Source organism: Danio rerio, chromosome 5, assembly GCF_052040795.2.
Source record: "Danio rerio strain M-AB ecotype USA chromosome 5, GRCz13ab, whole genome shotgun sequence".
NCBI classification, from domain to species: Eukaryota; Metazoa; Chordata; class Actinopteri; order Cypriniformes; family Danionidae; genus Danio; species Danio rerio.
The window spans coordinates 14,208,665-14,233,309 of NC_141025.1; the positions used below are offsets into that span (position 1 = coordinate 14,208,665).

At 34.0% G+C, this 24,645-nt stretch overlaps 2 protein-coding genes and 1 long non-coding RNA gene across 9 annotated transcripts in view; 2 read left to right on the plus strand and 1 right to left on the minus strand.

Annotated features, from left to right (window-relative positions):
* Positions 1 to 10,021, plus strand: part of ccl19a.1 (chemokine (C-C motif) ligand 19a, tandem duplicate 1) — a 37,588-nt gene extending 27,567 nt beyond the window's left edge. For 4 of the 6 annotated variants that reach the window (XM_087252912.1, XM_087252910.1, XM_087252909.1 and 1 more), the window contains 4 exons: positions 2,531 to 2,734; positions 4,640 to 4,763; positions 8,085 to 8,205; positions 9,781 to 10,021. In XM_087252912.1, the coding sequence (XP_087109038.1) occupies positions 2,659 to 2,734; positions 4,640 to 4,763; positions 8,085 to 8,205; positions 9,781 to 9,819 (360 nt within the window). In that variant the 5' untranslated portion in view covers positions 2,531 to 2,658 and the 3' untranslated portion in view covers positions 9,820 to 10,021. 6 annotated transcript variants of the gene reach the window in all.
* LOC147843887 (uncharacterized) lies at positions 602 to 4,707 on the minus strand. Its single transcript, XR_015491022.1, has 2 exons — positions 4,340 to 4,707; positions 602 to 2,769 (listed from the first exon to the last, which is right to left on the minus strand). It is a non-coding gene; the product is annotated as an uncharacterized LOC147843887 (long non-coding RNA).
* A 1,243-nt stretch (positions 10,022 to 11,264) lies between the features above and the next one.
* Positions 11,265 to 24,645, plus strand: part of tctn2 (tectonic family member 2) — a 40,739-nt gene continuing 27,358 nt past the window's right edge. For both annotated transcript variants that reach the window (XM_087253290.1, XM_087253291.1), the window contains exons 1-4: positions 11,265 to 11,394; positions 15,593 to 15,706; positions 18,458 to 18,531; positions 24,142 to 24,343. In XM_087253290.1, coding sequence (XP_087109416.1) covers positions 11,307 to 11,394; positions 15,593 to 15,706; positions 18,458 to 18,531; positions 24,142 to 24,343 — 478 coding nt within the window. In that variant the 5' untranslated portion in view covers positions 11,265 to 11,306. The remainder of the gene's footprint in view (positions 11,395 to 15,592; positions 15,707 to 18,457; positions 18,532 to 24,141; positions 24,344 to 24,645) is intronic.

The following is a 24,645-nucleotide window of genomic DNA, read 5'->3' on the forward strand; positions in this document are numbered from 1 at the left end:
GGCTTTCATTTTCAAACCGTCTTCTAGAGACAGTATTTTAATTTTAAGATCTGAGGTGAGCCATCTGCTGCTTAACATTGAATGAAGCCCATAATCAGTACCTGAGGTGATCTTTGTCATCGTATGCTGTTGTTCTGTTGTGACGTCACGCAAATAGAAAGCATTTCTAAAATAGAAATTTTGTGCATTGACATTGTAGATAGTCAGGACAAATACTCCTTTTAACATGGATAATATTCATTTTATGGTATGTAGCTGCGTCATGTGTTGTTACGACACAGTATAATAGTACAGGGGTTCCCAAACTTTTCAGCCCGCGACCCCCAAAATAACAATGTCAGTGAGTCGTGACCCCCATTTTTCAAAGTGGTTATACTGTAAATATATAAACGTTGCAGACACAACTATAGGCCCATATAAACATGAACATATTGACAACACATAAATGCAACATATAATGTTTTTTTTTGTCATTTATTAATTTAATTACATTTTAATATAAAAATTAAAAGCTGATGGCTGATTTTTGTTTGTATGTTGTTGTTTCTTTAACTCAACTATTAATCTTCTGTGGGTTATGAATAAAATATGACAATTTAAATAGTTGAATAAAATTTATTTAAATTTTGGAAATCACCAAGCGACCCCTTGTCATTGTCCCGCGACCCCCCAGGGGGTCCTGACCCCCACTTTGAGAACCACTGTAATGGTAGACTGCTTGGGTAGTTTTAGTCAAATTAAAACAGCTTCAGTTCAGTTAACAAACAACACATGACGTGACAAGATTCCAATGTCAAAAAATTTGTCTGCGCATCAAACATTTAAATACCAGCCACTGCACTACTAATCAGATGGCAAACGCTTTTAATCTAAATAATACACTTTAAACCTCTTTATCATTATTAATAAGCTACTGAGTGACTGATGTTGTCACAGTTTTGGCTTTCATTTTCAAACCGTCTGCTAGTTATTTTGATATCAAGATCAGAGGTGAGCTATCTGTTGCTGCTTTTAGTAGTATGGTAATAAATGTCATGTAAAATGGTATTTAAACTCACATTGGTTGTATTTAACATTGAATGAAGCCCATAATCAGTACCTGAGGTGATCTTTGTCATCGTATGCTGTTGTTCTGTTGTGACGTCACGCAAATAGAAAGCATTTCTAAAATAGAAATTTTGTGCATTGACATTGTAGATGATTAGGACAAAAACTCCTTTTAACATTGATAATATTCATTTTATCACATGTAGCCGCGTCATGTGTTGTTACAACACAGTATAATAGTAGAATGCTTGTGTAGTTTTAGTCAAATTAAAACAGCTTCAGTTCAGTTAACAAACAAAACGTGACGTGACAAGATTCCAACGTCGAGCAATTTGTCTGTCTGCACCAAACGTGACGTGACAGAAACATTTAAATACCAGCCACTGCACTAATAATGAGACAGTAAAAGCTTTTAATCTAAATAATACACATTAAACCTCTTAACATTATAAGTAGGCTACTGAGTGACTGATATTGTTACAGTTCTGGCTTCATTTTCAAACCGTCTGCTAGTTATTTTAATTTCAAGATCTGAGGTGAACGATTTGTTGCTGCTTTCAATAGTATGGCAATAAATATCATGTTAAATGGTATTTAAACTCACATTGGTTGTATTTAACATTGAATGAAGCCCATAATCAGTACCTGAAGAGATCATTTTCATAATAGTATATGCTGTTGTTCTGCCGTAATGTCGTAGAAATGGAAATAGCAGTTGGTTAGGACAAAAACTCTTTTTAACATGGAAAAGATACAGTTTATCATATGTTTCAGGAGTTGTTAGGATATGGTGTGAGACTGTTCTGATTTCTGCTATTGTAACATACATCCCATTTGAAAGTATATACACCCAACACAAACGCAACAATTATATATGTATTTGGGGACTGGGAATTTTGACAGTCAGTCTATGTTATATGTATGTTTGTTCCAGTGGTTTATGTAAAAATACACATCTCCTATCAGCACAACAAAAAACGTCTAATAAAAAGAAGACAAGCATGTTCATACTAACAACAACATCATTCTAGATTTCTTATAATTTTAGACAATTTCCTATCATTTCAAACAGAAACTGCATTCACTACAGCAGGGTTAATTTAGTAGTTTCCCGTTACGCACCAGTAATAATTAACCTTGAAATATGAAGTAAACATTAACAGCAAGTGAACTGTTTTTTTAACCTTCTGGAATTCCCTTCTCCACATTGATAGATAGCACGTAAACTATGCACTGAAATTTACCAAACTGTTTGGCAGGTTTTATTTAAATCACTCATATCGAAACATATGCCAGTCTGATGGCCTTTAAGTGAAAGTATGTGAGAGTTTATGTATGGGGTAAGCAGGGAAGAGAAAATAAACGCAAGGAACAGATACAGAGGAAATGCTTTGTCCAGTAAATATGACCCTGGACTATACAAAAAAGGGCTTTTGTACAGGTCAGCCTCTCATTCAAGCTGTTGACATTTGTTTTTTTACAGAAAGGGGCAGGCCTTCAGTCATAGTGAAACCTTAGAGTGTGTATAAACCAGGGCAGCGATGGAGCGGTGAGAGGAGAGACTCGCAGATCTTTCAGACTCAACACTCTTCTAGCTTCTCCAGAACTGCGATGGCTTCATCCATCATGTCTGCGTTCTGTCTGGCTGTTTCTGCTCTGCTGCTCTGTTTCTACAGCAGCCCGACAGGTGAGTCTGTCATATTCTCTGCCGCCTTCTATACACTGTAAACAATATCTGTAAATTAGCAGTTTAGCATATTTTGTGATTTATGTTTTTATTTTTCCCCACTTATTTATGCTTTTGAATTGAATTATGTGAGCCTGATCTTTCTTCCGACAACTTTTAACCATAAAAAGTTGGATAAACTGACTTTTATTAACATTTTTAGTTTAAAGTGATATATTGTCTGGGTTGGTGTTGTTTATTACGGTGTGAAATCTGGTAATAAACTGTACATTTTCTGTTATTTTACAGACAAATTTCTATCTATATATTATTTCTTATATATTATATTATTTCAAACTACTAAAATGTCAATAAAAGTCACTTTGCTAAACCGTAGAGTTAAATTTTCGACATCAAATGTTGACAGAGCAGAGATCAAGCTCCTAAAATGCAATTCACATTCACAGAAAACACATTTTTTACAGTGTATATGATGTGCTTGATTTGTTTATTTATTTTTCTTTATCTGTCATGTATGAACAAAAAAAAAATTCTATTTATTACAAAACAAAACAAATTACCTAATGAAAACCTAATTATCTATCAAAATAGAGAGCAATTGTTATGTATATAACATGTATTATTTATCTGTCACAGTTTTTATGTACAATATTTGTATGCTAAATATAGAATGTTATTTTTTTTTATATAAACGTGAAAATCAATAGCCTTAACAAAACATATTTTAATACATTTAAAACCAAATAAATAATTGTAGAGTTTTTTTTTATGTAGTAGGATGTATATATAGGTTACAATTTCTTATACGATATTTTTGAAGTGTATTCTTTATATTTAACTATTTAAAAAAATAAAACATTAAATTTAAAAAATATATAAATAATATTTCTATTTCTATATTGTTATATAAAATATTAATAAAATATTGTTCAATTATTACATTTCAAATATTATATTTAATTATGATCTTTTAAAAATTAAAGATAAAGAAGTCCTGCTCACTCTCCATAATTTGAACGAATTATATTTTTACAGCAACATTAGCATTCATTTAGAAATAGAAATATTATTTATATATTTTTTTAATTTAATGTTTTATTTTTTTAAATAGTTAAATATAAAGAATACACTTCAAAAATATTGTATAAGAAATTGTAACCTTTAAAATAATTAATCAATAATTATTATTTTTTATAATTGTAATAATTATTAGTAATTATTAATAACAGAAACATATTTTGATTTTATTGGACAGATTAAATGATAATAATAACAATTATTTGTTTTAATTTTTATTATTAATTATTTATAACATATATTTCTGTATTAAATAAGGTTCATAATTTACATATAAATTTATATTAAATTACATATTATATACAATTATATACAATATAAATCTTTTAAATGAATTCATGTGCATTTATATAACAAGCAATATATCAATTAAACTATATATATATATATATATATATATATACACACACACACACACACACACACACACACACACACACACACACACACACACACACACACACACACACACACACACACACACACACACACACACACACACGCACACACACATATATATATATATACCTGATGTGGGGATTAGCATTCAGTCTCTATTCCCACTTGATTCCAGCTGTGCACATTTGCTTTGCTTTTCTGCAAACTCGATGAGAAAGAGTTATTGTGTTTGGCTTGAAAGAGTACATTACAGCACAGTGAATTACGCATAATAAATCTTTCAAGCCAAACACAATAACCCTTTCACTTAAAATCAGATGTTTTAAGCGTCTCTGGAGGTCGACATGGATGGTGCTAACATGCTTTTTTCAGTCTTCCCATCTCTTGTTCTCATTGTTGTTTTTCCTCTTTTGTCTCGGTTTCTCTCAGTGGCTCAGGCAGATTTAGCACTGGACTGTTGTCTGACGGTCAGCCCAAGAGTCATCCCCAAACACGTTATTCTCGCTTACCAGAAGCAGAGCAGAGGTGACGGCTGCCCACGTGATGCTGTTATGTAAGTGTTCATCAATGAAAAGTTTCTAGATTAAAAACGTGGGCATGAACCAAACTATTGTCACAATGTGTGTTTTCTTGTTGCGATAACTGTAGATGTTTTATCACAGTATTGCGTTATCATAAGCCACAAAACATCAGTGTGAAATCATAATTTACAGCTATTTATTCATTTACAGCTAGCGCACGTTGTTATTCTTCTGGTGAAAAATTTATGTGCAAGTTAATTCACTGATGATCCACAGAAAATGATATTTAAACTCACATTGGTTGCATTTAACACAGAATAAAGCCCATAATCAGTACCTGAGGACTGATCATTGTCATAGTAGTATATGCTGTTGTTCTGCCGCAATGTCACAGAAACAGAAATGTCAGATTGTAAGGACGATGCCATCATCCATCGCAGATGGCCGATAAACTTCAGGATGCTGAGCCGGCATCGTGATCCATCGCCCCGCCCCACATTTATATTGATATATAACTTATTATTTGCAATAACAATAACAGTATTTTCATGAGCTGTGTTAAATTTTACATATAGCTGCGGCTTGCACGGCTGACAGCATCGTGAAGATTAAATGAAGGATTATACAGTACCTCTTGTGCTTAAAATGTGTAGATTCAGGCCCCGTTTACACTAATGCGTTTTAGTTTGAAAACGCATAAGTTTTGCTACGGTTACGCCATCCGTCCACACTACGCCGGAGTTCTCGAGCGCCGAAAACGGAGCGTTTCGAAAACGCTGGAGAGGCCGTTTTCATTCTGAAACGCTGCTGCTCCGTCTCAGTGTGGGTGATGGAAAACGGAGACATCTGAAAACGGAGGCGGGGCTGCTGACATTCGCCTCTCTGATTGGGGCTTTTCCTGAATATTAAGTAGCCTAACACACACAGTTCAGTCCTGCATTTTCTCCGTGTAAGTTCAGACTTCGCATGTTTGATCAAGGCTGCAGTCTCTTCTTCTCAGTTTGATATGGAAAACAGACTATACCGAGGACACGGGTAAATCTTCAAAGGGAACAGTGTACTTTATAACTTCATTCACATCACCCTGGCTACGTTGTTTCACTTTCTCAACAATAAATTGTATAAATGATTTAAGGAACTGCCTATTTTTATTTTAATATTAACAACTAAACAGACAGCAGAAATGTTGAGGCGCCGTGCTGCATGAGCGTCATCTTCACTGTGTGGATATTTATAACAAAACGGAGCCGATAACTGCCTCCTTTCAATTTCAGAGAAAATACGAAACGCACCCTCTCTTTTGCTGAATATCAGTTTTAATAATCAATAATGGCCATTATAACAGTATAACATACAATAGGTTTTTACATTATAGGAAACAAAGGCTAGCGATCAGTCAATATACATAATAGGCTACGTGGTTACATTAATCATTAACTTATCTTTGCGCTCAGCCAAAACACGTTACCTGAAAAAAAGTAAGATTCTAATGACCAAAGTCAGGGAATATGTCGTTAGATAAAAACAACAAGATGAATGAAATATCCCGTTTAATAAATATAGTGAGATATTAGATCCAGCGGTAGATGCTTAATGAGAAGTCCGACTAGCAGAGCTCTCATCTGGGTAGATGAGCTGCAGCGCTTGCCAGAGAGTGTGTGTGTGGTCACGTGATGTGCGTTTTCAGCGTTTTGGTGTGGACGGAGAGCAGTTCAGAAACGCTGGTTAAAACGCGAGTGTGGACGCGGATCGTTTTCATTCTAAAACGCCGTTTTAAAACTAAAACGCACTAGTGTAAACGGGGCCTCAGTGGCAAACGCTGTTACCTGCAAACCCCGTCCCAAAGACTCTACAGTGAATGGCTTCAGTTATTTTCATAGCGGACTCGAAGCCACTGGAAGTCTTTTATCCACTCTTGGAAAAGTGTAAATGGTGGATTAACATTCAGCACATGATCACTAATAAGATGTGCCATTGTTAGTAACTGTAGGTGGTTTCTAAAACAAAATCTGTCAGTGTTATTTTCATTCTCTCATCTTCATTCTCTCATCTTGCGTTGTTAGGACACAGTATAATCATAGAATGTTTGTATAGTCTTAGTTTAATTAAAACGGATTCAGTTTAGTTTAATGTGAATTTTGCTCTTGAAGGACAATCTAAATAGCAGCTCAAATCAAAATGCAGACCGGATCCAAGATTACATGAACTTCTGGATAAAACTTGAAGGGCTATGAAACTCCCCTGTCTCAGCAGGTTGTTTTCACACCTCTAGTTTGAAAAAGGTCAGGAAAGTGGGAGAGTCCAGGTCTGTTTAGGTGGGAGTGTTGAGTGGTGAAAGAGGGAAGGGCTTGCATGAAAAGGGGAGTTTCAGTTCGAGCACGAAGCTGAGTTTCACAGAAGCAAAACAACACACAGACGAAGGGGAGAAAGACAGTGTGTACATGGACATCAGTAATCCAATTATTTGCCAAATTCTTAATTTGTTGACTTAAACTGCAGTTTGGCACTTTCACTTTCATTCAGGAGCATTTCATGCATCCCCCGGTAACAAACGAGATATTGAATATGCTGGAAGAGTGTAGTTTTAATGGAATGTTTGATACCGCATGGCGAAGAAGAGAAAACAAGCCCTCCACATCTCTCAGTAACTTAGATGCACTCGATAGGTTGCGTCAGAAAGCCGTGTGTGTAAAGACTACCCTGTAACAAAATGCGGCGAAAATCTGTTGAACAGTTGGATGTCCCAAACACTTTCTTCATTTAAATAAAGAGAAAACTGAAGTCATTGCATTTGGGAACTGAAAAGATGGTGAATGCTTACCTTGGCTTTGAGGTCAAACAACAACAAACCAAGTCAACATTCTTGGTGTGATTCTGTAATCAGAAATAAGTTTCAGTAGTCATGTCAAAGCAGTAACTAAATCATCATATTATCATCTCAAAAAAACATTAAAACAGTTATATATGGTGGCACGGTGGCTCAGCACTGTTGCCTCACTGCAAGAAAGTCACTGGTTCGAGTCCCAGCTGGGCCATTTCTGTGTAGATTTTGCATGTTCTCTCTGTGTTGGCGTGGGTTTCCTTCACAGTGCAATGACATGCACAATAGAACTAACTAAAATTGAACTAACTGAACTAACTAAATTGGCCGTAGTGTATGAGTGTGTGTGTGAATGCGAGAGTGTATGGGTGTTTTCCAGGTCTGAATATTATTGAAAGTCAGTATAATTCACAATTATTAAAAAAATATATGTTTCATTATTAAATATTGGCGTGTGAATTGCTATTTTAATAATGCCTAAATGTCTTGTTCTAGTCAAATAACATGCATAAATAAATATATTGTCTTTCAGATTCATCACCAGGAAAGGATTGAACCTTTGTGCTCCGCCTGCCAGTGAAGAGTCGTGGGTAAGAGACACCATGACGTTTCTGGACAAAAGGAGGGAAAAGTGCAAAGAAACAAGGTTCATCGTAAGTGATTTTTGTGGTTTCCACATAGTTGTGTTTCCTCTGTATCTGATGACATAAAGCTGGCTGCGGGTTAGACGTGACGCTGTTGTTATTGCATGAGCCCCGCTGCACTTGCCGTCACTTTTCATCTGTGACTCATGACTTTGTTTATATGTGGATCACTAGTCAGTTTTTATAGCCTTACTCATACCAAACCACAGATTATTCAGCTGTGAAACCACAAACCAAAACATCCTACTACATCTGAAGAGCATTAAATGGCATCAACGCTGCTGGGTTTGAAGAGCATTAGACCACCAACAATGAGCCTCTGGAGCACAAAAGAAATCTAAAACAAACTAATTAAATGATTGTTTTATTTTATTTATTTTAAATAAATAGGTAAATAAATAAAGATTTTATTTATTTATATTTTCATTTTATTTAAAATAAATTAATAAATACATATTTTATTTATTTATTTAAAAAAAAAATTTATTAGGCTCATCTTAGGTCAGACATTAAAATATGCATAATTTTGATACATAAAGATATACACACTGATACAATTCACCAAACTAGAAATTATCAGGAAAACATAATTATACACTAAATAAGAATATAAATAACATGTAAAATACCACATTTATACTCAAAGATATACAAACATAAGATAACAAAAATGAAAGAATAAACAAATAAACAAGTGAAAATAAATAATACAAAGAAAGTAGATAATTCAAAGAAAATGTATTTAATTTTTTTACATTAAATAAAAAATACATATTTTTATTTTTCATTTTAAATAAATACATAAATATTTTATTCTATGATTTTTATAAATAAAAAATAACACAATTATAAATAAACAACAACAACAATAATAGTAATAAATAAAAATAAATAAATAAATAATAATAATTCAATTCAATTCAGCTTTATTTGTATAGCGCTTTTACAATGTAGATTGTGTCAAAGCAGCTTCACATAAATGGTCATAGTAACTGGAACAGTGTAGTTCAGTTTTTAATAATAAGAAGAAAATAATTCAAATAAATTAATAGATTTGACACATCTGATGGCAATATTTTAGTCATTTAAAATATAATTTATTTTAGCTCATTCATATATTTAATTAGGTACAGTTCAGAGTCAATATTTTAAAAATATATATTAATATAATTTTTTTTTGTTCCTGAATTATGAATGATATGTTTAACCCATATATTACACATTATTTTTTTTCACAACATTTGAAACTTTTATTTTGATGAAAATAAAAAAATAGTAATTGTTAATAATAATTCAAATGGATTTGCGCTGAAAGATATATTCAACATATATTTTAAGCTATTTATTGTCACAAATATATTATAAACAACATTTGATAGTACTTTTTATGTGATATGCTTTCCATGTATTTTAAGTCATTTTTGTTGACTTAATCGTGACGTCTCAACGAGGAAATTCATATCAGTATCAGAATTCTACTACAGAGTTTAACTATTACTAAAATAATTAAAAATGTGATATTTACAAACAAATCTGTCTGTAAGCTTGTACTAATGGTTTGCTTTGTGTGTTTTTTTATTCCAGGAGAGACGCTGTCATGCTCTGAAAGTTATGAAGTTCTGAGTGAACACATACTGTGTGCACAGTAATATATGCATTAAATGGCAGCTGTTTATGCTAATGAAAAGAGTACATTCCTTCTAAATATCTCTTTGTTTCTTCAGTTGTTTCTATTTCATCATTCAGTTTGCGATTTGTAAATTCACACAAATACTTTGTTACAGTCATATTTTTGCATTTTAAGTGAATAAAGTCTTTGACATCATTGTTGCTGGGTTTTCTGTTATAATAATATATCCTGACTAATGTTTTATTTGAAATGTTCTCATATGCGTGAAGAGATATCATTATATCTTTTAGCAGTTTTGTACATACATTATTTTAATACATTTTTAAAACCATTAAATGTTTGTTGCTTGAACTATTTTGCTTCAGCTAGTTGAATGAATGAATGAATTAGGGATGCACAATATAATGGCTAATATATTGGTTATCGGCTTCCAAATCTAAAGTTATCGGTAGGGCCAGACAGAATCTGTGACAGACATTTTCTTGCTATTTCTGCAGAGGATTTTGTAAAAAATGTGCAGAATTATGCTGAATCATTTTGTATTGTAACTAAAAACTTAATATATGAAATAAAAGTAACAGCTTTTTAAATTTTATTTAATGTTTACAATGCAAATCCAACTAGATTCAATTCATCTTAAATTGTATAGCGCTATTACAATGTAGATTGTGTCAAAGCAGCTTCACACAAAGGATTATAGTAAATTGAAACAGTGTCAGTCCAGTTCTCAGTTCAGCTTAGTTCAGTTCAGTGTGGTTTAATTTTTCACTGCTGAAGGTCCAAATACTGAAGAGCAAATCCATTGATGGGCAGCTCCACAAGTCCCGAACCATGCAAGCCAGTGGCGACAGTGGCGAAGAACAAACTATCTTACGAAAGTAAAGAAAAAAAACCTCAAGAGAAACCAGGTTCAGTTAAGCACGACCATTTCTCCTATGGCCAAACTTGTTGTGCAGAGCTGCAGTCTAGACGCCGGAGGCTGGTCAAGGTGTTCGAGACTCTTTTGAACAACTTGATTATTTGGATCTGCTGTGTTTGAAAAAGGTTAGAGGAGAACTGTGCAGTTTGACATCCATGCGGAAGTGATTGATGTTTATATCAGGTTTGTATCTTCTAAACGCGAATTTTGTTTCTGTTTTGTTAGCACAATGGCTTGTAGATACCCTTAAAACTAGCATACTGATGCGAACATCTAAAAAAAACTTTATTTTAATTTCATGGCACCTTTAAAAGTGCATCACATTGACTGAAGACTAACGCTAATCCTTTTAGAAGTCTATAAAGACGTTATGTAGAGTTTGTATGGATATTTTACTTCTGTAGAGGTTTTGTCTGATGTTGTCTCCACAAGGTCATTAGAAACACAAAAACACTACCGCTGAACGACACCGTGAGGCGCTGATTAACTTATCACGTCTGTGTTGAACGTCATCTTGCTACACGAAGAAGAGGATTCACTGCCTTTACCAACGCGGTTATTATGAGACACTTTTCATCTTTCCATGTTGGGTTTTATTTCACATGTATAATATTTACGTTCTTAAATGACGGAACAGTCTGTAATGTTGGTAAGTCCACTTTGAGCGAATGAAATGTGTGTGAGGGAAATGACCAAACAAGTGTGCTAGCTGGATAGCTGCTAGCAAACATCTTGTTGCCATGGAGAAGCAGAGCCGAACTTAAAGCATGCGAGGTTAATCAAAGTAAACATGCAATAATTATTAACCTCACGAGCGTTTAAATAAACTCTTATATTTCAAACTAAACTGTAGTATACATACATACATACATACATACATACATACGTGATATATGCATGCCATGAGATCTATGTAAGCGTAAACCTGTTATTATGTTCACTTCAAGTTTATTTGTAAGAAGCTTTTTACAATAATTTTTGTTTCAAAGCAGCTGTACAAAAAGTGCATGTTATTGCATTACAATCAAATTCGAAAAGGTTAAGGTTATTACCATATCTTTATTAACAGTGGTGCAAAGTAGCAAACTAAGTTACTGTAATTTAGTTATTTTGCTTATGAATTGTACTGAGTGGTTTTAATAATGTGTACTTTTATTTTTCTTTGAGTACCTTTTTAGTGCAGTATTCACTACTTTTCTTCAACCTGCATATTTATTTTTTTCCTGTGGGGATAAAAAAAAATCAGTTCTGTAAATCCTGTCCAATTAAATCACGCATAAAAAAAATCTTGAAGAATAATAATGAACTACCTCAAGACATGGGTGATCTATAATTTCAGCAAACTGTTTGGAAGAATTAAAAGGGTCCAAGAAGATGTTTAAAATATTTACTTGCATTGACCCAGAGACTGTTTAGATGCATGTCACTGATGAGATGATGACGGATGTTTACTGTATGCAGTGGTGAAAAGAGTACTAAAAATGCCCTACTTAAGTAAAAGTAAAGTACCATTACTCACCCAAAAATGTAGTGCAAGTAGAGTAAAAGAATCTGTGGTAAATATTACTCAAAGTAGGAGTAAAAATTTGACATTTCTAAAGTACTCAAGAGTAGTGAGTATTACACTGTGAAAAGCTGATGTGTTTACATGTAATTTGTGTACGTGTGTAACATTCTGTAGTACATTTAGTAATTTCCCAGCAGGCACACAACGTCATCAGACTTTAATATTAGGTTAGATTTAGGTTGTGATGTCAGGTGACCAAAATTCAATGTCTAGCCAGCGTCTAAGGACAACAATATTTTGATGTTGAATAACGATGTCAAATGATGTTGATATTTGGTTGATTTTAGGTTGACTGTTGGACATTGACATTGGCCTGATGTTGGGTTCTGACGGCAACCTGGTTTTCATTTCCAAACAAAATGCAACGCCCCCACAACGTTGGAGTACAATGTCAATCTGATATCATGTTAACATCTTGTGCCTGCTGGGTGTTTAAGGCCATTTTGGTCATCATACAATAATCATCCATCATCTTCTCATTAGTGACATGCATCTAAACAGTCTCTGGGTCATTGCGTGTAAAGATTTTGGACATCTTTTTGGACACTTTTAATGCTTCCAAACAGTTTGCTGCGATTATAAAGCTGATGTCTTGAGGTAGTTCATCATGATTCGCCTTCTGTGTGTGATTTAATTGGACGGGAATCACAGGACTGATTTTTCTAATCCTCATAGACAGAAAAAAATAAAGTAGTGACTGCAGGTTGAGGGAAAGTAGTGGAGCAAAAGTACTACTACATCACTAAAAATGTACTCAAGGGAAAGTAAAAGTACACATTTTTTAAACTACTTAGTACATAACAATTTCTGAAAGAAATCAATCAGGAACAGTAATTTGAGTGTTTGTAATTTGTTACTTTACACCACTGACTGCATGATGACTAAAATGGCCTTAAACCCCCAGCAGGCACAAGACGTCAACATTACGCCAGATTGACATTGTACCGTAACTTTGTGGGGACGTTGCATTTTGTTTGGAAATGAAAATCTGGTTGACATCAGAACTCATTGTCAGGCCAACCTAAAATCAACGTCTAATTATGTTACAGCATGACGTTTTGTGGATGTTACCACTATGACGTCAATATGTTGTTGGTTTAAAATGTTGGCTCAACGTTGGATTGTGGTCACTTTCTAATACAACATAATATCAACCAAATATCAATGTAATTTTACGTCGTTATTGGACATTAAAATAACGTTGTCTTTAGATGCTCACTAGACCTTGAATTTTAGTCATCTGACATCACAACCTAAATCTAACCTAATATTAACGTCTTAGGATGTTGTGTTCCTGCTGGGCAATGACTAAATGCACTACAGAATGTTACGTTTACACACACCCACAAATTACATGTGAACGCATCAGCTTTTCACAGTGTAAAGGCTGATTTATACTTCTGCGTCAAACGGTGGCGTATGCTACGGAGCTGAAGCATAGCCCTTCGCCGTGGCCGTCGGCGTTACTGACATGCACCTCTCAAAAAATTTAACTACACGTCGCAACGACGCGTAGCGCAAGCTCTGTGATTGGTCGGCTTGGTAGCGCTGACGAGTCTGGGTGGGACCGAGAGCCGCGTGAATGGTGCGAGCCTGATGGATCGATTGTTTACAAGTGTGGAGTCCTGTGAAGGAGCTCCGGATGGAAAGTTTTGTTTTGTGTTTACCACATAGTTAAAGTTGTTGCACGTCCGCCGGTTCCTGCCTCAAAATGATCAAGTTTGAGCCACTTGTACAACCAGGAAGTGTTCAGGAAAAGCAAAACAGCAGCGAAGAAACTCGACACAGAGGAACATTTACACCTCACTGCCCACTAGCGTTTCGGAAGTGTTAATGCAGACCAACAGAGACAGCGCGCAGAAGTATAAATGCACAGCTACGCGCGTTGCATGCGCCGTGGGTTACGCCGGTCACTTGACGTAGAAGTATAAACCAGGCTTAATGCCCACTACTCTTGAGTAGGGTTGCATTGTTTACCGGTACTATGGTAGTATCATGATACTATGGTAACAAAATACTGGTGGTGCCACTGTAGTTTGTAAACCAGGCATGTCCAAACTCGGTCCTGGAGGGCCGGTGTTCTGCAAAGTTTAGTTCCAAGCCCAATCAGACACACCTGGACTAGCTAATCAAGTTCTCACTAGGCTTTCTAGAAACATCCTTGCAGGTGTGTTTTGGCAAGTTGGAGCTAAAATCTGCAGGACACCGCCCTCGAGGGCCGAGTTTGGACACCCCTGTTGTAAACTCTATTATCGTCATTACCGGTTTGTCTACAATAGATAATGTTGCATGTGGAAAAGTCACTAAATGCTCACACGTTTGCGCAACAATAAACCATTTTATTTTAATAATCTGTGGAGCCTTTTAAGGTTGCAAAACTGTTTAGAATTTGCGTCTTTTATGGCAGCCTATTGCACGTTTTCTAATGCTGCAGATCGAACGCACATCTGAATCGGTATTATTTCTGTTCCTGTTAATTTGATTTTGTAGCTACAACAACCACGACAGTCTCTTTAAAAAAACGACTCACAAAGTCAAATTTTTTATTACTTTGGATTGTTGCCTGATAAGACTGAAAAAAAAGATGAGAATCCCCAAAAAACACTGAAACAATTTTTGAGCACTTCATACAGCCTAATTTTGTTGGAAAAAATGCTCTTGTGTAACAAATTTCATTCTGTACAATTTGTATCTTTATTTTAATGCATTTATTGTTGGTCAGTTATCTATAAAATAAACAAAAAGAATGAATATATTTTAGGGGAAGTGAGGTGCAAATAATACTTTTTGGCCTTATGGGAATTATGTATTACAGTTATTAAGTTATACATTTTTTGTCCTATTATAACTTAAAATATAGTATTATTTCTGCCAATTTTCTTTATAATTTGAGTTATGAATTACAGTATCGCAGTAATACTTGGCATCATGATACTTTAGCTGGTATCGTAAGATTAATTAATGGTATCGCGGCAACCGTACTCTTCAGTGCTTTTCAAAGGGCTACTTTTTACTCATACTTTGAGTAATATTTAAAACAAATACTTTTACTCTACTTGCACTACATTTTTGGGCAGATATAATGGTACTTTTACTTGAGTATGACTTTTCAGTACTCTTTCCTCCACTGTCTATTAGTTACTAATAACTTTAACTAATTAACTAATAGCTTTCAGTAGTTAAATATATTTTATGTAAACAGTTACTATACATGGTGTCTATGTCTACATGTTTAATGAAGTGTATTTGTGTGTTATTAATTTTATTATATGATTTTCAGTGTTTCAGCCTGCGTTCATTCAGGCATCTGGTCCAAAAATATCATCTTTTCTGGTTGGAAACGTGTCGGGCATTTCATTCAGTCTTAGTGCTGTTTCTTCGTCAAATGCAACAGGTAATTACTACAATATCTATTCATTTCTTTTGGTCTTATAATAACTATTAAATATAATGAAGATACAAATATATAAATATAAAAACCAGGTTTGCCTACCTTTTTAACCAATAAAGTGTTTAAACATTTAAATGTAATGTCCAGTAATGTGATATGCAGAAATGTTGTTGTGGTATTTTTTCCCTTAATATTTAATTACACATTTAAAGCAATAATTCACCCCAAAATTTTTACTCTGTTATCATTTCTAACCACACTTTACTTGTCGCACACCTGTTCGAATATGGAGCTAATAATATGACAAAATTATTTGAATATGAATTGTGCAAATCTAAATGTTTTACGAGTGTTATTTAATAAAATTGAATATTATATTCATTTAAAATGGTTTAGAGTTATATTTTTATTACTTGATTATTGAACATTTGAAAATTTAAGATAAAGGCAGATTTTTATAGACATGCATTTTCAGACTACAGTTTTTTTTTGGTTCTTAATTCCTGCACAGTTGATATCCAGTTCACAAAATTACAGTTTCAAGTTTTCAAGATAAAAAAGAAATTTCAAACATCAACTTCAATATTGTAAAATTCAAAACACAGAAAAATATTTTGCGCAGAGAATAGGTCCGACAATTGGCAATATTTCAGATGAATACAATTTAAATTCATATAGTTTTGTCACTTTATTAGATCCATATTTGATTTTCTTTTTCTGTTGAACACAAAAGAAGATAAACAGTGTTGAAAACCAGTAATCATTGACTTCCGTAGTTGTTTTTCCTGCTATTTCTACATAATATTCATTTTTGGGTGAACTAGCAATTAAGGTAAATTAAAAAACAGTAAGACACTTTTGCCAAACTTGATTGGCAGCCATTGAGAAGTAGGCATGATGAGAATGATATGATTCCTTTTAATGCGTGTCAGTAGCACACAGTAACACATCAGTAACACATCAGTTTAAAAAGAGGTATTTTAATAATTAACAACAATAATCAATGGCCTGAATTCTTGAAAGAAGAAAAGACCTTGCTTTAGCTGAAAGGGAGAGCTGTGACTTTGTGTTCCTGAATAAAAAAAGCACAGCAAATATTTACATATTCATCTAAATATCCCTATTAGCTGTGTGTATATCAGTATACTACTGCAAATAATTTATTTTAGTAACACTTTAGATTCCCACTATGAACTGGCTAATCTCCTGTTTGTTATTAAAGATATTGACGTTTTGCACCACATTGTTTAAATAGCAAATGCATTTATGCTCATATGTGCTGTTACGCACCGTCTAGGGATGCCCATAGGTGTTCTGGTCTAAAAAAGGAGGCGTGTAAGTGCGCATTGCTGGTGGGTTGCTATTTTGAGGATCTAAAATAGTCTGTTCATTAGACCAGATCAAAGCTGGTCTAAAGTCTAGCGCAGAGCATGTTATTTGTGTGCCTTACTTACACATTGCTCAATACAGACAGGGTGTACAGCAATACACAAATATGTTTACAAATGAAAAAAGAACTAAAGGATTAAAATATTACAAAAAATATTATTTTCTAGTCTACATAAATATAAAAACCATTCTTTCATGCCTTCTTCATCTTGGGGGCTTTTTCGGTTTATTTATAACAATTTGCATTTGTATAATGTTGTTGTTATTATTATTAGCAGTATTATTTATTATGTGCATATTTATATTTGTTTTATTAAAAACAAGCATAGATTTGCCCACCTGTCAGGTTTTAGACCATATGGGGCATAGCAGGTGTATTTGGATATAACTCAGTTTTTTGACTACACTTTGTTATTAGTGTTCATTTATTCCTTTGCTGGAAATTAAAACTGAATTTAGAAATAGTTTTGAAACAAATCTTTGCAAAATTAATTATGTATAGGCTAATGGATGTATGTGTGCATAACATGTTTCCCAACCCACGAGAGTGAAGGTGAAAGTAAAGAAAGAGGAGGCTCATCTCTCATTTTTGCGCTGTAGATGATCTGTTTAACTGTTTTCTCACTAGTGAAGCGTTCAGTATTTCCACTTACAAAGTCGGCCATGTAAATAGCAAATGCGCAATGGCGCGACGCAACTGACTCTTAAAGGGAATGGGAGATGAGACTCTGATTGGTTTAATCTCAAAACACACCTATATAACTCATTAAGAGAATAAGCTCAACCCTGTTAGACCATGCGCCACGGGGCAAAATGGTATTTTCCGTCCTTAAAATAGCAAAAGTGGATTCTGACACGCCCTTAATGCTTTTGCGCCCTGCACTTTGGACTTTGCGCATAGATCAGCAAAATAGAGCCCTTAAAGTCTTTGTTAATGGTTTATTAATAGCGAGAATTGTACCTTAAAATAGAGTGTGACCATTATTTTTACTGCTAATCAAAGACAAAAAGACTTTACTCTGACTGTATTGGTGCATTAAATCTCCTTCTGTCTTTTGTACCTACAGTAAATTGCAAGTTAATGTTCACTTAGTGACTTTACATAATGGGCGGCACAGAGGCTCTGTGATTAGCACTGTAGCCTCACAGCAAGAAGGTCTCTGGTTCCATTACCAGCTGGACCAGGAGGACTTTCTGTGTAGAGTTTGCATGTTTTCCCCATGTAGGTTTCCTCTGGATGTTCTGGTTTCCCCCACAATCCAAAGACATGCGGTATAGGTAAATTGTCCATAGAGGGCGAATGAGAGAGTTTGCGGGTGTTTCCCAGCACTGAGGGTTGAATGTTTTCATTGTGAATCTTTTCAGGTAGTATCCTTCCACCATCCTGTTTGCCGGTTTATCAACCACAGTGGAATCTTTCCTATGAATTAATTGGGAAGGTGAGTAGACCATTTGCTTCTGCGTTTGGAGTGGTGGTTTTTCTCTGATGACGTCAGTTTAACGATTCCATCCACAATATTCCTAACCACACCCCTTTTATCATAAGTTTGTCGTGAGGGAATGATGCAAGAAAGAAAGCCCCACCCCTACTCATTATTCTGTTTCACGTGGAAGTACATCAACATGCTAAAATCAATCTTCTGGTTCACACAGACTTTAATGAACTCAGGCTAATGCTTGTTATACAGTTACCATGGAAACCACAATTACATTTTATTATGGTAATGAGGTGCTATATGCATGAATTTACATATGATTATTGTGATCCATATAGATGACGATGTTTTACTTAAATGAGCTTTTTCTCCTCTAAGTCAGGGAACAAATAGCTGCTTCATGAATTGAAATCAGCAGTTAGAACATGCAGATGTTTATCTCTCCGTTCAGATATGATAAGTTATCAGTATTTATTATTATAAACATTGCACTTCAAATTTGTGACCTCATGTTTTGACAATACAAAAGTTGTTTAAATTAAGTGTAAATTAACAGCTGTTTGATTTCCTAAAAAGATAGAACACCCAAAAGTGAAAAGGATGTCATCATTTACTCTCCCTTAAGTAGTTTTCTTTCTTCTGAAGAATGTTGGTTGCTGGAATCCATTGATTTCTATAGTCATTTTTTTCTTGCTATGAAAGTCAATGGGTGCCAGCTACCAACATTCTACAAAATACTTTTATTTGTGTTCAATAGAAGAAAGAAATGCTTTAGATTATGAACAAGTGATGGTTCAGTAAATGATTGTGACAATTATCTATAATTACTGATATGAAAAATGTTCAATCAATCAATCAATCAATCAATCAATCAATCAATCAATCAATCAATCAATCAATCAATCAATCAATCTTTATGAGTTTCCTTAAAGCAACACGGTGGCTCAGTGGTTAGCAGTTTCCATGACAGCAAGAAGGTTGCTGCTTCTAGTCCTGGCTGGGCCAGTTGGTATTTCTGTGTAGAGTTTGCATGTTCTCCCCGTATTCACATTTGTTTCCACCGGGTGCTCCGGTTTCCCCCACAGTCCAAAGACATGCACTATAAGTGGATTGGGTTAACTAAATTGGCTGTGGTTTATGAGTCTGTGTATGAATGCGAGAGTGTATGAGTGTTTCCCAGTACTGGGTTGCGGCTGGAAGGGCTGTCAAAACATATGCTGTAATAGTTGGTCGTTCATTCAACTGTTCTGACCCCTGATAAATAAGGGACTAAGCTGACGGAAAATTAATGAATGTTTCCTTAAGGAGAATTGTTTTTGGGACAGTCGGGAGAGCAGAGTACATTTAGTGCTAAAACAGATATTAATAGCATATAATCAAGACACAATACGTTATATTAATATACTGTACATAGACTGTGTTCACACTGCCATTTTTTGTTCTAAACAACAATAGGCATTGTGTGTCGTCAGATTGGCACTCTTTATAGAGGCTTGACTTTCTTGCCGTACAATTTACGTTGATTTTTAAAATGTAGTTTTATTTTGAAAGCACATCCATCTGTTTCTAAAAGATGTGGTGCAGTTAAAAATAAAAAAAAGACTCTTAACGCAAACAGAAACAAGTTAAACGTCTTTGTTAAAAGTGGAATAAGTTAGTGTACTTTATGCTTAAATTAGGCACATGGGAATTTTGTGCTGCATAGGGGAAAAACAATTAACCCCCATTAACACCACAGGTATTTGACTCTTCAGGTAAAGTTACGGGAAGATGCAATCTGTGTTAATAGCTTAAACTGCAAAGGTGTCATTAAGCAGGGTGTGATCTGATCACCTACGCATCGCATTGTTGTGCATGAAAATTCCCCTACTGTTTTCCTGTTTATCTTTATCAGGGAAATAGTTTATGCAGAGATATGATATGTGATCTTAGAAACTTACCCAGGGATTTAATGTTTTTTTTTGGGGAAATCTTTTAGAATTAAAAGTAAAATCACAATTTATTTCCTTTCTTTAAGTAATGCAGCACAGATTTGAATATTTTCTCATATTACAATATTTTATAGAATATTCAATAAAGAATATTTTCTTCTAGTTTATTTGAGTGTTCTCGACAGACAGTAAACTAAAAAAAAACCTCTGCTGGTACCTTCTAAATTTTTTTCTCCACTGATCTGATGTGATAAGGCTTTCTTGTAAGTGAGTGAGATATCTTTTTATTTAAAGGTAAGTGAAAGTGCATTATGCTTCTTAAAAAACACGTGAAATGTTTTTTGCACTATTTTCATCAGAAAATCCTGATAAAAATGTAGAAATGTTTTAACAGAAATATTAAGCAACACAAATGTTTTTTACAATTAATAATAAGAAATATTTCTTGAGAATGAATAATGAAATAATTATGCTTAAAAATTCAACTTCACATGAATAAATAAAAAAAAATCTGTAAAAATATTTCACAACACTACATTTTTTAAAAATACTTTTGCTTCGTTTTATTTTTATTTAATAATGATTTTACTTTTTCTAAATGTTTTTTCATTTATACTCGATGAATGCAGAAGGCCAGAAGTATCAATTCCAGAAAGCCTGAAGTATCAATTATTACATGTCTTGTCATGTTTGTTGTCTTATTGTCGTTGTATATTTTCACAGTCAGATGAGAATTGCTCTGAAATTTTTGAAGTTTGAATGTCAGATCTTGAGCAGGTTCAGTTTTAGAAAATCCACAGCACAGGATAATAAAATAGTTTTTTTATTATTATTGGTTTCTTCTTAATATATGAGACAGTACCATACAATGATACAAAATGCATACAAATTCTTTACAGTTTAAAAAAAATATACTGTTAATAAAATTAGAAAAAAATAATTGGGAAAACAGCAATAAATGCAGAAAGATAATACTACAGAGCACAACAGGGTAGACGCGTTCATAGTTTAAGAGTTAAAATTCTCCCATATATCAACTTCGTTTTGATCGCCATTCATCCTATAAAAGTGTTTTTGTTTAGAATTTATAATCTCACGAAAGATCCCTAAATAATAGTCCACTAATAAAACTGAATAGATCTTGTTTTCTTTTCTTTTTTTATATTATTTTTATACATAAATATATATAAATATTTACACAGCATAACAATTCCTTCTGTCTAAAATGACATTCACAATTTGACAAACTGGAACATTTACATCTCTTTATTGAAGCCTTGAGAGAAGCACAATTCAGATAAACGTATATTTACAAGCAGTCAAAAAAAGTCCTATATATTGACAGATGAATATCTCAAAACAAAATAAATTCGGTTTCCCTGTAACCGGATATCTGTTGTTTATTTAAAAAACAAGATGATGCAGTAAACATTATGGAATATCCCTGATGTTCAGGTTTGACGAACTGCATGACATAGCGCTTTCAAAAATGCAGGAGGGGTATTGTATTGTGAATATTCAGGGAATTACCTTAAGTTGTAACCAGAAGGAGCGGCTCAACTGTTTTTTACAAGTTTTAATTTAAACATTCCTCTTAACTGTTCTTATGTTTTCATTCATTTAAACTCATGCCAAGAACCACAACATTATATACTTCTGAAGGACTTTTTAAATGTATGTATTTCTTTATTAAAGAACTTTACTATGCTAACCAGTCTGCATTTAAAAACAGTAATATTGGGAAATAATGTCAAAGATGTCAAAGTTGAATTTTCTGCATCATTTATCATTGCTCCCACTTTATGGTTATAGAATTGAAAATGAGATTAACTAACTAAACTAACCAACTAAAATTGTTGTACACATTCCACATTTTTAGGGAAAAAGAAAAAAAAAATTAAATAAATTATTAAATTACATATAATATTAGTTTTTTTTTTCTTTTCGAGGTGTTCACCTTTATTTTTGATAGGACAGTAGAGAGAATTGACAGGAAAGCATGGGGAGCAGAGAGAGGGGAAAGATCGGCATAGGACCGCGAGGCGGAATTGAACCCGGGTCGCCACGAGCACCGGAGTGCGTGTGTCAACGCACTAACCTAACTAACTCACTAACTAACACTGGCGCCGACTATAATATTAGTTTTTAAGTATTATTTATCAAAAATCATTCACCAAATATGAAAACTATAAGTTCTAAGCTAACAAAAGACATCTAGATTGTTATCATAGTCATACTATAGGGTATATGCAGAAGCATGCTAATAGGACTTTGAATTTGCCAGTAACCTGGGTTAAGCGCTTCCGGTCAACTGTATGCCAATGCAAAAAATGGTGCATTTAAGGTCAGTTTTCTTTAAAAATCAGCGATCTCCACTGGCTGAGAGATATCCGATATAAAGTGGGTCTCAGATTGTACAAGAAGCACTGCATTAAATTACATTTTTCCCCGCCATGTCTTTATAATATGAGCATTTATTTTACCCCAGTATATTCAATGGAGCTCGGCGCGTGCGATTAAAAGGCTTTTTGTCTTGTTTAACGCTTGAGCAACTAAATAATGCTAAAGTTTATTTAACTGAATGTATTTTAATGACATTACAACATCGATGCTGTAAAAGGAAAAGTATAAATTGGAAAAAAAATCACCATAACAGGTCACCGGAAGTTTTTCAGTATGGGAAAAACACTAGCTCGGCATACACCATATTGTCATACATTTCACATGTGCTGTCATGTGGTATAGTAACGGTTAAAGGATTCAAAATAATTCTTTCTTGACATGAACTGGTGTACAGTTGAAGACGAAATGATTAGCTCTCCTGTGAAATATAATATAGAATCTATTTCTCTTTTGGAGAAAGTTTTATTTCTTTTAGTTTGGCTGGAATTAAATAAACGAAAAAAAAAATGCAAGGTCTAAAAATACCATTAGTTCCCTTAAGAAATCTTTTTTTTTCTGATTGGTTACAGAACAAACCACTGCTGTCCAGTGACTTGCAACTAACTTAAGTATAATTAATTAAATGAAAAAATGTATAAATAAACAAACAAATAACCCTTTAAATTGCACTTTAAGCTAAATACTATTATCTTTTGTTATTAAAATTATTATGTAAAAAAAAAGAATGTGTTAAACTCTTTCATCTATTAAACAGCAAATATTTGATCAAGTATTAAAATTTCATACAAGGGCTAATAATTTTGTCTTTAACTGTATATTCTTTTCAGTCTAAATAGGCATGTCTATATTTTTGTATTTATGTCTGCACTGTCTGCACTGTTTGCACTGTTTGTACTCTCTTTACTGGAAGCTCCTGTCACTAAGACAAGTTGTTTGTGCAAACACACTTGGCAATAAAGCTCTTTCTGATTCTAATTTCTGTTTTGTGGAAAGATTTGTAAATCAATTTTAAAAAAAGTGTCTGGTAAATCAGCGTTTCCAAACCCTGTTCGTGGAGGCACACCAGCAATATTTTGGCTGTCTTACTTGACCCATTAAGTTTAGATTTTAGAGTTCTGATGAATTGATTCAGTTGTGTTTGATTTTGTGTGCCTCCAGGAGCTTGGTTGGGAAATGAATGAATAAATGTGAATGTAAATTGATTCAAAACACTTGACATACTTAAATGCTGCAATTCTGATATCATATATATTCTTTCTGTTGAATGTCAATCTATCAGAATGCCTTTCTGGTGCACGTGAGTCTGAACCGCAGTCTCCAGCTGTGTGGGAATGAAACCTCCATCTCGGACTGCTGTCTGGAGCTGCTTTGTGTCCAGGAGACTCTGCTTGTGTCTGCTTGTGTGGATGAAACAACTAAAGCCTTCCTCATCATACAGACCCAGATTTATGCCCAGGTCCTCCCCAGTAAACCTCCATCTGGTCAGTGTTTCTCGTAATATTACTGAATGAAGTGTTGTAGGACAACCTAGTTATCTTAAAATATGCTGTGGTTCATGGATATTCCTTTCTATCTTACATGTTTTGCATTTATTTCTTTAGCGGACATAAACTCAAAAATGAGAAACATCAAGTAGTCAAGCTTAAAGATTGCAAAAGTCATAGGTTTGATTAGCAGAGAATGTATGACTTTAGAAAATGTATTGTGAATCGTAAGTAGAGTACAATAACCTGTAGGTGACACACTTTCTCCTCTCTGTATGCACCAGACACTTTTTTTATCA